Genomic DNA, 15,829 nt, shown 5'->3' with positions numbered 1-15,829 from the left:
CCACTGGGATTTTTGCCCATTCTTCAAGGCAAAACTGCTCCAGCTCCTTCAAGTTGGATGGGTTCCGCTGGTGTACAGCGATCTTTAAGTCATACCACAGATTCTCAATTGGATTGAGGTCTGGGCTTTGACTAGGCCATTCCAAGACATTTAAATGTTTCCCCTTAAACCACTCGAGTGTTGCTTTAGCAGTATGCTTAGGGTCATTGTCCTGCTGTAAGGTGAACCTCCGTCCCAGTCTCAAATCTCTGGAAGACTGAAACAGGTTTCCCTCAAGAATTTCCCTGTATTTAGCGCCATTCATCAATCCTTCAGTCCCTGCCGATGAAAAACATCCCCACAGCATGATGCTGCCACCACCATGCTTCACTGTGGGGATGGTGTTCTCGGGGTGATGAGAGGTGTTGGGTTTGTGCCAGACATAGCGTTTTCCTTGATGGCCAAAAAGCTCAATTTTAGTCTCATCTGACCAGACAGAGTACCTTCTTCCATATGTTTGGGGAGTCTCCCACATGCCTTTTGGCGAACACCAAACGTGTTTGCTTATTTGTTTGTTTACTTTTTTTCTGGCTACTCTTCCATAAAGCCCAGCTCTGTGGAGTGTACAGCTTAAAGTGGTCCTATGGACAGATACTCCAATCTCCGCTATGGAGCTTTGCAGCTCCTTCAGGGTTATCTTTGGTCTCTTTGTTGCCTCTCTGCTTAATGCCCTCCTTGCCTGGTCCATGAGTTTTGGTGGGCGGCCCTCTCTTGCCAGGTTTGTTGTGGTGCCATATTCTTGCCATTTTTTAATAATGGCTTTAATGGTGCTCCGTGGGATGTTCAAAGTTTCGGATATTTTTTTATAACCCAACCCTGATCTGTGCTTCTCCACAACTTTGTCCCTGACCTGTTTGGAGAGCTCCTTGGTCTTCATGGTGCCGCTTGCTTGGTGGTGCCCCTTGCTTAGTGGTGTTGCAGACTCTGGGGCCTTTCAGAACAGGTGTATATATACTGAGATCATGTGACACTTAGACTGCACACAGGTGGACTTTATTTAACTAATTATGTGACTTCTGAAGGTAATTGGTTGCACCAGATCTTATTTAGAGGCTTAATAGCAAAGAGGGTGAATACATATGCACGCACCACTTTTCCGTTATTTATTTTTTAGAATTTTTTTAAACAAGTTATTTTTTTCATTTCACTTCACCAATTTGGACTATTTTGTGTATGTCCATTACATGAAATCCAAATAAAAATCCATTTTAATTCCAGGTTGTAAGGCAACAAAATAGGAAAAATGACAAGGGGGGGTCAATACTTTCGCAAGCCACTGTATGAGGAGTGATTTACAAATTATTTTTAGACTAACTGTACACATAGCATTCTTCTTGAAAACATGTCAGTAGCATGTGCATTTCTTTGTAACATGATTTCGCTAACCACTATCCAGTGATTATTTCATTCTACAAGAACCTAATCAAAAGTAATCTGAGGTTTCTGCTGCTTTTGTTTTGTTCTTTTTATTTATTAATTTTTTTTATTGTCATAATGAATACATCATGATCAGGAAATGCATCGCTCGATTAGCCCCAGGCTAACAAGTGTTAACCATTATTTGATTTAAATATTCTTGGCTCTTTCCCAGCTAGGATTATAGAACAGGTGAAGCTTCAGATCATTTGCGTGCTATAAATCTTCCTCTGTGAATCTGATGTTTTGGGTGAACAAGGAAATGATAGTTATCCTCATTGTGCCAGCAGCTCTATGATATACCTGAAGGAGTGATACGGGTTCATGCTCCCCTGCATGCCAAGGTTTCCATGGCGATCCAGCTTGATAATGAGACAAAAGCCAGGGACGTTATGGCTCGATTTGACTGTGAAAACAGGTGGGTGCAAGGGAGTATTGATTTATGGATTTTTTGTTTTCAACTAGGTGGTTGTGGTTGAGCCTTGTCTTAATGCTATTAGTCTTTTGTTATTACTGGACCACATTGTTTAAAAAGATAAATAGGTAATATTTAAACTGAATAAATTATGGTGCTAGCTAACACAGCTATATTTTGGGGGTAGCATGAACATTATATATTTTTTGGCTTAATGATCTGTAAAAGATGTGATATTATATTAAAAAATGTATAAAAAACCCAACTGTGCTTGAAAAAAAATATCCAAAAAGATCTTAATCAAACAATGCACAATAGGGTCTGAATTTTGTAATGTAACGAGCACTGATTACATATGATATTATATATATATATATATATATATATATGATATATATATTATATATATATATATATACGAGTGGGAAATTTTGCGATGCTGCCCCTTTTTAGTGGTGAGGAGCCATAGTTACAAGACCGTGCTATTTGTGTTCCGCCTTATAGCAAATATAAAAGGGCTACAGTAATGGCATTATGGAGCAAATGGGAGCCACCACCCTACCGTGTTATAACCGATTCCACACTATAATGGGGGGCGCTTTATAATGGATGGCCACATACATATGTACACATGTATACAGATATGTGTGTATGTATGTATGTATATATATATATATATATATATATATATATATATATATATATATATATATATATATATACACACACACACACACACACACACACACACACACACACACACACACACACACACACACACACACACACACACACACAACAGAGGACTGGTACGCTATATAACTATCGGAACATAATGTTATATATAGGAACAATAAAATACATTCACAAAATGAATGAACAGGATGTTTATATACACACATATATAATATATATATATATAATATATATATATATCTATATATATATATAGATATATATATATATATATATATATATATATATAGATATACAGTACCAGTTTGAGTACACTTGCTGGAAACTAGTTTTTTTTCATAATTGACAATGTTTTACATTGCATACGTTTCTGTAAATACTTGAAAATGAAAACACGTTACACTATACAAAACATAAGGAGTATCAAAGCAATGTTCAAGAAAACTGAAAATAAATCTTGGATTCCTCAAAATAGCCACTCTTTGCCTTTTAATAACAGCCTCACAAACACGAGGCATTTGGTTAACAAGACAAGCATGTCTTCTCAGCTCTTCTGCAGCAGTTCCCAGAGATGTAGGGCACTTGTTAGTAGCTTTACTTTGACTCTTCTGTCCAGTTCGTCCCATTCAAGTTCTATGGGATTGAGGTCTGGAGACTGGGCAGGCCAGGTCGTTAGATGGAGTTGTCCTTCACTTTCCTTCTTCGCCAGATAGTTCTTGCACAACTTTGAGGTGTGTTTCAGGTCATTATCTTGCTGCTGAACGAAGGACTGCCCAACTAGCCGTAATCCTAATGGAATGGCATGCCTCTGCATATTCTATGATAGCCGTGCTGGTTGAGTTTGCCATGGACTTGGTAAAGATCACCAACTCTGTCACCAGCAAAGCAACCCCAGACCATGACACTGCCTCCTTCAAGCTTGACAGTGGGAACCACACATGCAGAACTCATGCGCTCACGCTCTCTGCGTCTTACAAATACTCGGCGGTTGGACCCAAATATTTCAAATTTTGATTCATCGGTCCATAAGACTGACTTCCACTCCTCAAACGTCCAGTTTCTGTGTTTTTTGGCACAGGCAAGTCTCTTCCTCTTATTCTGCACTCTTAACAATGGTTTCTTTGCAGCAATTCTTCCAGTTAGGCCAGCTTCACACAATCTCCTCTGAACAGTTGATGTTGAAACATCTGTACTTCTAGTAGCATTTAGCTGAGCTTGTATTTCAGGGGCAGTTAATCGCCGGTTATGCAGACTTGTGACTCGAATGAACTTGTTCTCTGATTCTGAGGTCACCCTTGGCCTGCCTGACCTTGTTTGGTCCTCATGAGTGCCAGTTTCTTCAATTTTTTTTATGGTCTTGGCCTCAGCAGTTATAGACACTTGCAAAGTTCTTGCAATTTGTCTTAAAGATTGACCTTCATTTCTTAAAGTATTTACAGACTGTCTTTTTTCTTTGCTTAACTGAGCGTATTTTGCCATTTTCTGCTCCCTTACATTCAGGAATGACAAACTTGTGCCTATGCTACCTATATTTATAGTAATCATGGACCCTCACCTGTTAACAATAATTGGTGACAAAAGGTTAATTAGGTAACATGCTAGTTAACTCAGAGAACATCTAACAAAGACATTTTTATACTTAGGCCAGTGTTCTAACACCGTGTTATACATATTTCAGACTTTTAACTGACTTGGGCTTCAGACTGAGATCCCCTTGCTTTGGGTGACCATTTAATTGAAATTGACAAGATTTACGTTTTCATTTAGAAATTTAATTATGATTATCAGCTTATATAAGTACACGTATCATATAATGAAATATTAAGTGTTTATAGACAAGTTTATACAGTTAAAAGCACAGATAATCATGAAAAACCTGGTTTCAAGCAGGTGTACTCAAACTTGTACTCAAGGTACGCAGGTGTACTCAAACTCTCTCTCTCTCTCTCTCTCTCTCTCTCTCTCTCTCTCTCTCTCTCTCTCTCTCTCTCTCTCTCTCTCTCTCTCTCTCTCTCTATATATATATATATATATATATATATATATATATATATATATATATATATATATATATATACAGTACTGTGCAAAAGTTTTAGGCAGGTGTGAAAAAATGCTGTAAAGTAAGAATGCTTTCAAAAATAGACATGTTAATAGATTATATTTATCAATTAACTAAATGCAAAGTGAGTGAACAGAAGAAAAATCTAAATCAAATCCATATTTGGTGTGACCACCCTTTGCCTTCAAAACAGCATCAATTCTTCTAGGTACATTTGCACAAAGTCAGGGATTTTGTAGGTATATAGTCAGGTGTATGATTAAACAATTATACCAAACAGGTGCTAATGATCATCAATTCAATATGTAGGTTGAAACACAATCATTAACTGAAACAGAAACAGCTGTGTAGGAGGAATAAAACTGGGTGAGGAACAGGTTGCTGAAGACAGTTTACTGTCAAAAGTCATACACCATGGCAAGACTGAGCACAGTAACAAGACACAAGGTAGTTAGACTGCATCAGCAAGGTCTCTCCCAGGCAGAAATTTCAAGGCAGGCAGGGGTTTCCAGATGTGCTGTCCAAGCTCTTTTGAAGAAGCTCAAAGAAACGGGCAACGTTGAGAACCGTAGACGCAGTGGTTGGCCAAAGAAACTTACTGCAGCAGATGAAAGACACATCATGCTTACTTCCCTTCGCAATCGGAAGATGTCCAGCAATGCCATCAGCTCAGAATTGGCAGAAAACAGTGGGACCCTGGTACACCTATCTACTGTCCGGAAAAGTCTGGTCAGAAGTGGCCTTCATGGAAGACTTGTGGCCAAAAAGCCATACCTCAGACGTGGAAACAAGGCCAGGCAACTGAACTATGCATGATAACACAGGAACTGGGGTGCAGAAAAATGGCAGCAGGTGCTCTGGACTGATGAGTCAAAATTTGAAATATTTGGCTGTAGCAGAAGGCAGTTTGTTCACCGAAGGGCTGGAGAGCGGTACACGAATGAATGTCTGCAGGCAACAGTGAAGCATGGTGGAGGTTCCTTGCAAATTTGGGGCTGCATTTCTGCAAATGGAGTTGGGGATTTGGTCAGAATTAATGGTCTCCTCAATGATGAGAAGAACAGGCAGATACTTATCCACCATGCAATACCATCAGGGACGTTTCTAATTGGCCCCAAATTTATGACAACGACCCCAAACATACAGTGAAAGTCATTAAGAACTATCTTCAGCGTAAAGAACAAGGAGTCCTGGAAGTGATGGTATGGCCCCCACAGAGCCCTGATCTCAACATAATCGAGTCTGTCTGGGATTACATGAAGAGAGAGAAGCAACTGAGGCTGCCTAAATCCACAAAAGAACTGTGGTTAGTTCTTCAAGATGTTTGGGCCAACCTACCTACCGAGTTCCGTCAAAAACTGTGTGCAAGTGTACCTAGAAGAATTGATGCTGTTTTGAAGGCAAAGGGTGGTCACACCAAAGATTGATTTGGTGTAGATTTTTCTTCTGTTCACTCACTTTGCATTTTGTTAATTGATAAATATAAACTATTAACATGTCTCTTTTTGAAAGCATTCTTACTTTACAGCATTTTTTCACACCTGCCTAAAACTTTTGCACAGTACTGTGTGTGTGTGTGTGTGTGTGTGTGTGTGTGTGTGTGTGTGTGTGTGTGTGTGTGTGTGTGTGTGTGTGTGTATATATATATATATATATATATATATATATATTAACCAGGAGACTAAATTAAACATTTCATAACAGTAACTTGCTTCAGATCTCATTCATTCAACTTTTACTTTCCATTTCTTAAAGAATTAATAGTCGATATCAGGGGAGGGTATCACATTATTTTGACAATGTTATTGACCAATCGTATAAATCCGAAGGCGGTTGAGACTGACCGATTTGGTTTATAATGATTGTCACCAAAACTGCCAAATAACTTCTCATGATGTTGCTGCCAAGAACTAAGGTAAATAGGTCATCCATTGGCATTGGTTCATTTCGAGAATATTTTCAGGATTGTTTAGTTTTTGTTACAAGACTGCTTTCTAGCAGAATGCTAGTAGATTGGTAGATGGAATGCATGTGCATTGGATGAAAATCAGATACAGTAAGTCCCAGTACTTTGTACTGACATTAAAATAAGTCCTTGTACTGAGTACCAGTGAGTACCGGCAGAATTTCACTCCTCAGTGTGTTTATTGTTGCTTTTCAGCAGTGGGTCCCGGGGCTCAGTTAGAAGACAGAAACAGTATCTCTATGAAGTTGGTGGAAATATAGGTAAGCCTCTAAATTCACATTCATTTTCAGTTATTTCCAACAGAAGAATGTCTGTGTTAACCACTTGCTGTCAGGCTGTATTTGGTATTTGAGTTTTAACACTTGGTAACTTTTCTTTGACTATCTGCTTTATAAATATATAATTGAAATAGCTTTATAAATTATGCTGTCTGTTAATTTTCTGTAAACAGTACATTATTATAAGTTTTAAGTTAAAAAAATAAATGTAGTTTTGGAAAATATTACTATTGTTTTAGTCAATACAGTACAATTTCACAAACCTCTTATGTCATGTGTTTTTTTGGTTTTCAATTTTCAAGGATAACTTCCAATACCTTAGTGGATTTGAAATGCAAATGTAATCCTTGACTTAACATATAAGAGACTACAAAGTAGAGAAACATTTCCGCTAATTTGTCCCTCAAGAAAAATGCAATTCTGCGATCACAGAAAAGAGTACGGAATCAGCCTCTGCTTGCAGGATTTTCAATGCAGTGAGACGTGTGGCAGGATTCAGTGCGAGTGTTAGTGTGAAGCAATTTATTGTATGCCATACATCCTCAAAAAGTACACTATGACTTGGATAAAAAAATCTGTGACTGGCTGACCAAGATCACATGACCATGCATTAAGAGTTGTACTATGCACACTTTTCTTTAAAATCTCCAAATCTCTATATCTTTGGCCACGGCTATAGTTCCTATAAATACCTGGGTTTAAGTAACAAATTCCACTATTTCTGATTAAAAAGTAATTGTTGCAGAATTGTACAAGTTCTTTGCAGACAATAGTGTTTTCTCTTTGCAGATTTTAAGTAATTTTACTGCAGATTTCCATTGGGACTAGCTAATGACTTCTTCAGTGCTCTGACACCTTTATAAAACTCAAAACTGGATTTTACACTAAACTGGATTTAATCAGTGCCACCAGTAATCTTGCCTCCACTGAATGCAGGCAGGGCTAACTAAGTCAATCAGTTAGCACTGAGAACCTTATCGATGTCATGTAATTGCAGGTGAGCGATGTCTGGATCCAGAAACGTATCTCCTAGATTTATACCATGTGAACCCTCAATGTGAATGGATTTTAAAGCCCAGAACAACATGAAGCTTTATGGAAAAGCACAGTCCCCTCTCATCAAGGAAGCACTAGTTACTGCCCCCTACAGGAATGTCTGGATTTCATGCTATTGGTTTTGAGGAGATGAAAGCAACTGATCAGACACTGGTTTGGATGCACCAGTATGAACCACCTGTTTCTAAAGGACCACTATTTGTGTGTGTGTGTGTGTATCTATATCTATATATATATATATATATATATATATATATATATATATATATATATATATATATATATATATATATATATATATATATATATATATATATATAATGACTGTGCTTGAGCCTCAGCCAGAAGGCAAACTGAAACATTAATATGGGTACAACCACTTGCAAAAATGCTGACCCTGTGGAATGCATACAAATTTGAATTGCTGCTTGCATGACATTATTACATATTCTACTGGGAGTAGTTTTCAAAATATAGCCAAAATAAATGTTTTAAAAAGTAATGAAATCCAGTCAGTGCCAAGTCAGCTTGCTGCTTGTAGCCATTATCTGCACTGTTTTTAATTCCTAATTGCAGGTGTTACCTGCATGAAAACATAACTAAAAGCCTTTTCACCAACAATGCAAAATAAGCATGGATGTAAAAAGATGTACATACAATATTTATACCACTAATTTATCTCATGTTTTTGTATTTTGTTATGGAGATATTTTTCACAAAACTTCATTGTAAATAACATATTAGCTTAAAGACTAAGTGTACATTTAAAAAGAGCCATGCAAAGGCAGTGGTGTACAATTCTTTTTTTCTTTAGTGTTTGGAATAAATATCTTAGTTTCCTGCTCTCAAGCTCTTAAAGAATAAGTAGCGGGGTTCTCAAAAATATAAAGTTATATATATATCTTAACGTGTTGCTACAACTGTTTAAATAATGTACCTGTAATTTTTCTTTTCATTGTTAACATCCTGACAGCTTTTTACACTTATAACTTTAAACTCTATTTCAAAGCTCTTTTCAAAATGCACCAAAGAATATCCACTAGAAACTGTCTTCAGAGCATCAGATGATTCTTAAGGGTTAGGTATTGGGTTAGGGTTAGGTTTTAGGGCTGGAGTTACTAAAGGTTGGGGTTGGGTCTGGGTCTTGGTCTGGGTCAGGGGGGTTGATGTCGAGGAGGTGCCGAGCTCTGGACGTGAAAGGTGGGATTGCTTGGCCAATGCCCTAGAACCATCTAATGCCCTGAGGACAGTTTCTAGTGGATATTCCTTTCCTCTGCTCACTGGGGTTTGAAATCTGTCTAATCACTGCAGGAAGAGCCATTAAAAAAAAAAAAAAAACGTAACTGCTCGGACTTTTTTGTTCCGTACCACATGGATTGTTATTGCTGTGCTACCTGTGTGACAATGTGGGCAATAATCCTGACACTATCAGTGCACGAGCGTGGCCATTTTGAAAACAGATTTGAAACAGAGTTTGTAAGTGTAAAAAGTTGTCAGGATGTTAACATTGAAAATAAAAATGACAGGTACGTTATTTAAACAGTTGTAGCAACACGTGGAAACGTGTAACGCTGTATTTTTTGGAACCCAACTATTTACTATTTAAGTCATTAAACTAAAATATTTATTCCCAAAAGTAAAGAAAACAAAAAAAGTACTGTACACCACTGCCTTTGCATGGCTCTTTTTAAACGTACACATACGGAATGAAGATGTTTTACTGTCCTATCTGTCATAAAATAGATATAGTCCTTTAACAGGTAGCTCCAACTATCTGTAAAAACATTGAATTATAATGTATTACTGTACCATAGTGTTGCATTTCTTCTGTTGCTTTCAAACAACATGCAATACCATTGCACAGTGTGAAATGCAGGTCATTTGACTTGAATGGACCTGTAGCACAATGGGCTTTTTAAAAGAAAAACCTAGTTCAGACCAGCTTGGGTGGCTCAGCTGCTCCAGGTAACAATGTGTGCTAATATTTCAGATTTTTGTATCATACATACTGTTCTAAACTATTTGTGTCAGTGCTGGAAACCTTTATTTATACTTGGTCTGTATTGCAGGATCACCAATTACTGTCACAGGAAGCCTTGTTATTGTAGGTTGGTAACATTCAGTGTAGCCTCGGCTTTAGCAAGAACTTGAAGGAGTACTTGTAAGTCTCAAGCCCTCTACAACAGGATCTGTGAGGCTGCATGATTTATCGAACCACAGCCATTTTTTGACAGGTATTCAGATTACATTCAGGACCTTAAGGTCAAAAGATGCATACACTGAACACTACATTACAGTAGTCCTCGGGGACAACTAACTTTTTATTTTATTTTAACAGTGGACATAAAAGAGCTGTTGAGTTTTTAGAGGACCAGGGTTGGGTTGGAAACCACTGCATGTCATTGAAAGAAATAAGCTAGTCAGTCACTAAATGGAGGTGGCATGTGATGCAAACAGTTTGAAACTTGTCATTTAATATTCATTAGCAGTGGGACCTCTGAGCTTCTAACCTGCTTTTTGGAAGGAAACTGCAGAACATCTGTTGGCAAATATATTTATTTAAATCCAGGCACCTATTTTGAGCCAATGTATGCATACTCTTCAAGCTCTTCCTGTTTTACAGATTATGGCTAAATATCTGACTCTAGTGAGCTCCCTACAGAAGTAGGGAGGAAATACTCTATTCCTTTAACACTTGTGCTGCAGTGTATTTGTGTGATTTATCTGTAACAGATATAATACTTTATGAGGAAACTGCTGTGAATTTAAGACATATCACTGTGAATCAGCCAATCAGAAGTTTAGGTCTGCCTCAGGTAATCAGAGGCCACTGTAATCAGATCTCATCATCAAGAGCCTTAACCAGAATACTTTGCATCTGATTAGAATCAGAACTATTGCACTTACTGTGCCAAATCATGTGATACTAATGTGTTTTGCATTGCACTTAATATGACCGGAAACATTTATTCTAATGTACATCATTCTAATACCACAGAGGCCCATTCAACATTTAAGCCACCGCTAATGTTCTGGTCTAATGAAAGGCCATAATGTTTCTCCAGTTCATTGCAAGAGGACTGTCTTTGAAAGTTTTTTTTTTCAGATGGTGGTAGAGGACTTGGCAAATGGAACATTAAAAAATAAAAACATCAATAATAATTATGCTTAATATTTTATGAAGAATGCATTTATTGCCTGGGAATGGCCCAATTGAAATGCTGTTTGTATTGCCCCCTTACCCAATTATAGTATATCTACAGAACTCTTACTGCTGTAGTTCTGTTATAAACTAGTTGGCTGTATCTACATTTTTATATAATAATGCAGTTCAGTCTGTGGTGCGCAAGATTTTGGTTACATTTATTTTTCTGACTCATTTTAGTGAATATAACTTTAACAATATATTTTGTTTCAATAAACAGCTTTTTTTTTTTTTTTTTCCAAAGGCCTGCGTCAAATGCATTGTAACCAAAACTGTTGAAGGAAATACAAATTCAGACAAGCTAATATGTTCTCATACTAGTGATAAAAGACTTGTAGTGTGACTGTATAAACCGTACTTGTCAGTCCTGCTACTGGGTTTAGGTAAAAAAAAAAATTAAAAAAAAAATTGAATTTGTACACAATGAAAAAAATACAGTCCAATTAACCCTACACACAATGTATTTGTAAAAATGTATATTGTACTTACCATTGTTTTAAAATATATACAATATCTATTTAAAAAAAAAAAAAACTGTTTTGTATTAATGTGCACTTGTTTTAATCCATATTTGTAGTGTGTGTAAAAGCTACCCAACAGTGCAGTGTGACATTGTATTTATGAAAGCTGCAGCGAACCATTTTTATGAATGGCATGAACAGTACATTCATGTAGAAACTACATTAAATCTTAACCAGCTCAAGGGCATCCACCCATAAGCATGGTGAATAACATACACTTTTGTTTTGTTTCACGTTACAAAAGAGGAAATTGAAAAATAAAACATCAATAACAGGAATAATAATGTAAGGAATAAACTCTCATGGCAGGATAAATGAGGAGACCGAAGGTAGAGGACCATGTCACCAGAAGCCTCAGATACAAGGTTTTTTTTGCACACTTTGTGTACTTTATTTGTTATAATTAGTTGTAGCCATTTACAATAACTTGAAGTAGCACATATGGCAATTTCCCTTCCCTTGTTTTTTGTAATGCTTTTGTTTTGCCACTAAACTTTGTTTTGTTTTTGTCCGTTTGGTTACCATAGTAAATTGAACATATTTGTGTCTCATGTTAAATAGCCATCTTGTTTTCCCAGTATACTATAATGTTGTTGAGTTGCTGCACTGGTATTTGATGAATTTTCCTGTTGTCTCCATTTTCTTCCAGTTAAATGTCAACTTAAAGTTTCAGTAATATCACACAATGTCTTTTTTTCTTGTGGCAGCATTTCCCTGATTTTCAATGAGAGAGTAACATGTATTTTTGGGGGGTAAAATGCAACATTACCTTGAAGTTTTAATTTTAAATATACTCCAGCTGACTGGTCCTAATTTATGCCTTTTCAGTAGCTTCACAAATTACACAGCTCTAGCATTCGACAGTTAGTTGTATTGGTAGAACTAACATTGTAAATCCTTTTTGAATGTCCAAAACCAGTGTGAATAGTCCAAAACCAGTATAACGTGCATGGGTAATTTATCAATGGGACCTTTGTTTCCATAGATTACTGAACACTGAATTTCATAGTAATGAATAGTTCTGAAATAGTAAAAGGACATGAGGGTTTGGACGTGCTTGAGATTTGTGGCTTTTTCAGGAGTCTTACAATATTGGTAGCATGTGGTGCATCTTTAAATTTAATATGCTGAAGATGTAACTTAATGTTTGTGAACAGTAATGCCACTTTTAAAGAAAACACAACAACTAATAAAAAAAATTGTCTGGCATTTATTTTACTGCATTAAAAATATTCCATCTATGAATGAACAAATAATCACATTTGTTTTTGAAAATATTGTTGTATCAAAATGTATACTTTTATACTATTAAGTAGTTTTAGTAGAGGTTTTTGTTTAAAATACTTTAGTAAAAAACATAAAAAGTCTTAAATTGTTTGTTAAAAACAAGGCCAGTCCTGAGTTGAGCCTGCCATGTCTCTGGATTTGTAACTCCCTCCAGTACTGTTAGTGCTCAGCACCTGGGCAGGAGTTGGGGAAAACCCCACGGAGTTCAAAAGCTCCGCTGAAGTAGTAGGCCTCACTGTGCTCTCCTTTGACAAGCCTGAGGTTCCTCATGCAGCCCTGAAATGGAGTCTTGATAGTGAGACAGTTCTGTTTCACATCACCTGTAATGGGTAAATAAAAAAACAGGCACATTAGTTACAGTAAGTTATTCATGTATTCATTTATTTGAAACAGGTGGACACAATGAACTTAGAAAAGCATCTTGGTCAAAACAAAATGCAGAGATTCTTCTGTGAGTGTAGTTATTTTGCTACATAAACCACAAAAAGCCTTTTGAATTTCCAGAATGACACCAAGCCATGTCGCAGGAATAATAAAGAAAGGTCCCCGGTGCTGTGAGCAATACGCATTTCAAAGTAAAACCAGTGCATACTGAAATGTGAAAGCTATCATCTGCATTCATGCAAAACCAGCACATGTCCATAATATTTAAACTTGAACCCAGTCTCAGATGGAAAGTCATACATACCAGGAAAACCTCCCACATAGATTGGGTTGTTGGTCTCAGCAGATGTGGACTGGGGATAGGGGTTGTGTGCCCGAACCGTATGTCCATCGATGGTTATACTGAACCAATGCTTGCTTTTGTTAGCCAGGAGTTTGTGCCACTTCCCGTCACAGAGGCTGCTGGAGTCACTTGGACTGTAGGTAGTGGTTATTCTTCCTGCCCCATTGTTCACATGAAATAAAACCTCCAAACGACAATACAGTTTGATAAATATCTAAATCATTCTTAATTATGCCTTTGAGTGCAGAGGAAGTTTGAGTACTATTTTAGTGTGCAGTAATGTTAGGAAACAAAGCCAATTAGCCATATGCTTTGGGTAATGCCTTCATCAGTGTTCAGGCAGTAGCAAAACGCTTCTGTCTGCTTCCTTTACAGTGCACTCAGAACATCTCTAGTCCCAAAGGTCTAAATGGCCCACAGAGGGTAACATTTTCAAAAGCCATCATTAGGTCTGTATTTTTCATCATAAAAAAATTGCATATTTTACAGTCTAAAAATAGGCATTTCAAGGTATTTCACAATTAAACAAATTTATTGAAGCAGAAAAAAATAGCATTGTCGCATTCAAAATTGTTTCTCCAGGCTTATTATACAACAAATGCTCCTAAATATTGAAATGCTTACCTGAAAAACAGTAAATGCTAAATTGTAGAGTATTTTGTTTTTCATGTCCATCTTTTAAAGATATTCTATTTTCACCATCAGTGAATTAGTAAATAAAATAAAAACATAAATATAAAAGTAAAAAACCACAGACATGTGAAACGTGCCCTTCTTGTACTGGAGAGGGTGATCTTTAGCAGAAATATTTCCAATCTTTGATGCAGATGGTGCCTTTTTTGTTGAAGACATTTTAATGAAATTGTGCAGCTCTATATGATATTTGTTCAATATTTTACCAGACGAAGTAAACTAAAACGGGCTGCCAGGTTCCTAAATGTAACAGGCAGTGTGACCACAAGGCAAACGTTTGATGTATTTATTTTTAAGTGATAAAAAACATATGTATATTTACATTGTTCTTTTAGAAATGGATACGTATCAGTATCATGGATCAGTATCATGGGACAGCTTAGCCATCATGCTGTCCTGCCCTGGATATAACAATATAACATATTACATCTTCTCAGCAATATTGGCAGCTGTTTCATGGTCTTAACTTCTAGTGCAGTTCACAATTGTTTGTGTAGCAGTACATTCTTGGGTTGCTAGAAATCTGTGGTTGTTTGTCCTCGTTTAAAACTAAACTTGTTATGCATATGCAATGCAAGTAAATATGTTTCACAGTTTAAAAACACAAAAAATTGTGTCATTAATAAAGCTACAAAGCTTCTGTACGCAGTGATTACGTGTGTACATTTTCAGTATTCAACCCAATATGTGCAATACTGACCTTGCCATCGACAAGTTCCAGTCCTACTGCATCCACCTTGGCACTGCTTATTCCCAGCAGGACTCCACTCTGCAGTGGCGTGCGGAACTCCAATGAGATAATCAAATCTGACCTGACTTTGTAGCCTTTTGCTGCAGAAAAAATATAAAAGTTTTTGTTTGTTTTAACACACAATTCATAATAGTATACAGTATAATTAATTGTCAGTGGTCAGGTGTTGTTCATTTCTTGATATTTTGTATCAGTGAGTGAATAAACCCCTCAGTGTAGGCAGCTTATCATTTAGTTTAAGTTACTTCTTTTTTTTAAAAATTAACATTTATTACACATTTTGTTTCAAATCAGTGCCGACTCTATCATTAATACACTGAACCACACTGGAGAAAGAAACTGAAATGCTAATATTTACCTAAAGCTGCAAATCCAGTTCCATCAAAGTGTGTGCCCTCTTGAGCTGCCTCGTAACACCTGTTTACTGCATATACAGAGATGGGATTGTCTCGGTCCAGTGGCTTGTTATTCAACATTACATTGTTGATGCAGGCGGGAACACTGTGCGTCACCTGAGCGTGTTAATGACAGAATTACACCTCTGTAAGTGCCAAGAAAAGACTTGAATGGAAAACAATTAGTTCCACGATCAGTATCATGGGCCAGACTTATTAAGGTCTCTAAGTGCAATTTTCACAAATGCCAAAAAGTAACAAACTCGTTCTGTTTTTTGTTTCCTTGATTTTACTTTCTATTAGTTTTACCACAAACTATATT

General features: G+C 36.8%; 2 protein-coding genes across 3 annotated transcripts in view; one reads left to right on the top strand and one right to left on the bottom strand.

Annotated features, from left to right (window-relative positions):
* The window catches only part of arhgap28 (Rho GTPase activating protein 28), a 69,138-nt gene extending 61,006 nt beyond the window's left edge, over positions 1–8,132 (top strand). The window contains exons 13-15 of one of the 2 annotated variants that reach the window (XM_041246215.1): positions 1,746–1,873; positions 6,793–6,854; positions 7,870–8,132. In XM_041246215.1, the coding sequence (XP_041102149.1) occupies positions 1,746–1,873; positions 6,793–6,854; positions 7,870–7,961 (282 nt within the window). In that variant the 3' untranslated portion in view covers positions 7,962–8,132. Of the gene's footprint in view, positions 1–1,745; positions 1,874–6,789; positions 6,855–7,869 lie in introns of both variants that reach the window. The other variant, XM_041246213.1, reaches the window with a different exon arrangement.
* A 3,497-nt stretch (positions 8,133–11,629) lies between these two features.
* LOC121313540 (laminin subunit alpha-1-like) overlaps positions 11,630–15,829 on the bottom strand; it is a 67,255-nt gene continuing 63,055 nt past the window's right edge. The window contains exons 60-63 of the mRNA XM_041246212.1: positions 15,471–15,624; positions 15,062–15,192; positions 13,630–13,852; positions 11,630–13,261 (exon numbers count right to left, since the gene is read on the bottom strand). Of these exons, the coding sequence (XP_041102146.1) occupies positions 13,101–13,261; positions 13,630–13,852; positions 15,062–15,192; positions 15,471–15,624 (669 nt within the window). The 3' untranslated portion in view covers positions 11,630–13,100. The remainder of the gene's footprint in view (positions 13,262–13,629; positions 13,853–15,061; positions 15,193–15,470; positions 15,625–15,829) is intronic.

This window comes from Polyodon spathula, chromosome 3 (assembly GCF_017654505.1).
Source record: "Polyodon spathula isolate WHYD16114869_AA chromosome 3, ASM1765450v1, whole genome shotgun sequence".
In the NCBI taxonomy this organism is placed as follows: domain Eukaryota; kingdom Metazoa; phylum Chordata; class Actinopteri; order Acipenseriformes; family Polyodontidae; genus Polyodon; species Polyodon spathula.
Note: the sequence above shows the minus strand (reverse complement) of the source record. Positions and strands in the feature narration are given on the sequence as shown.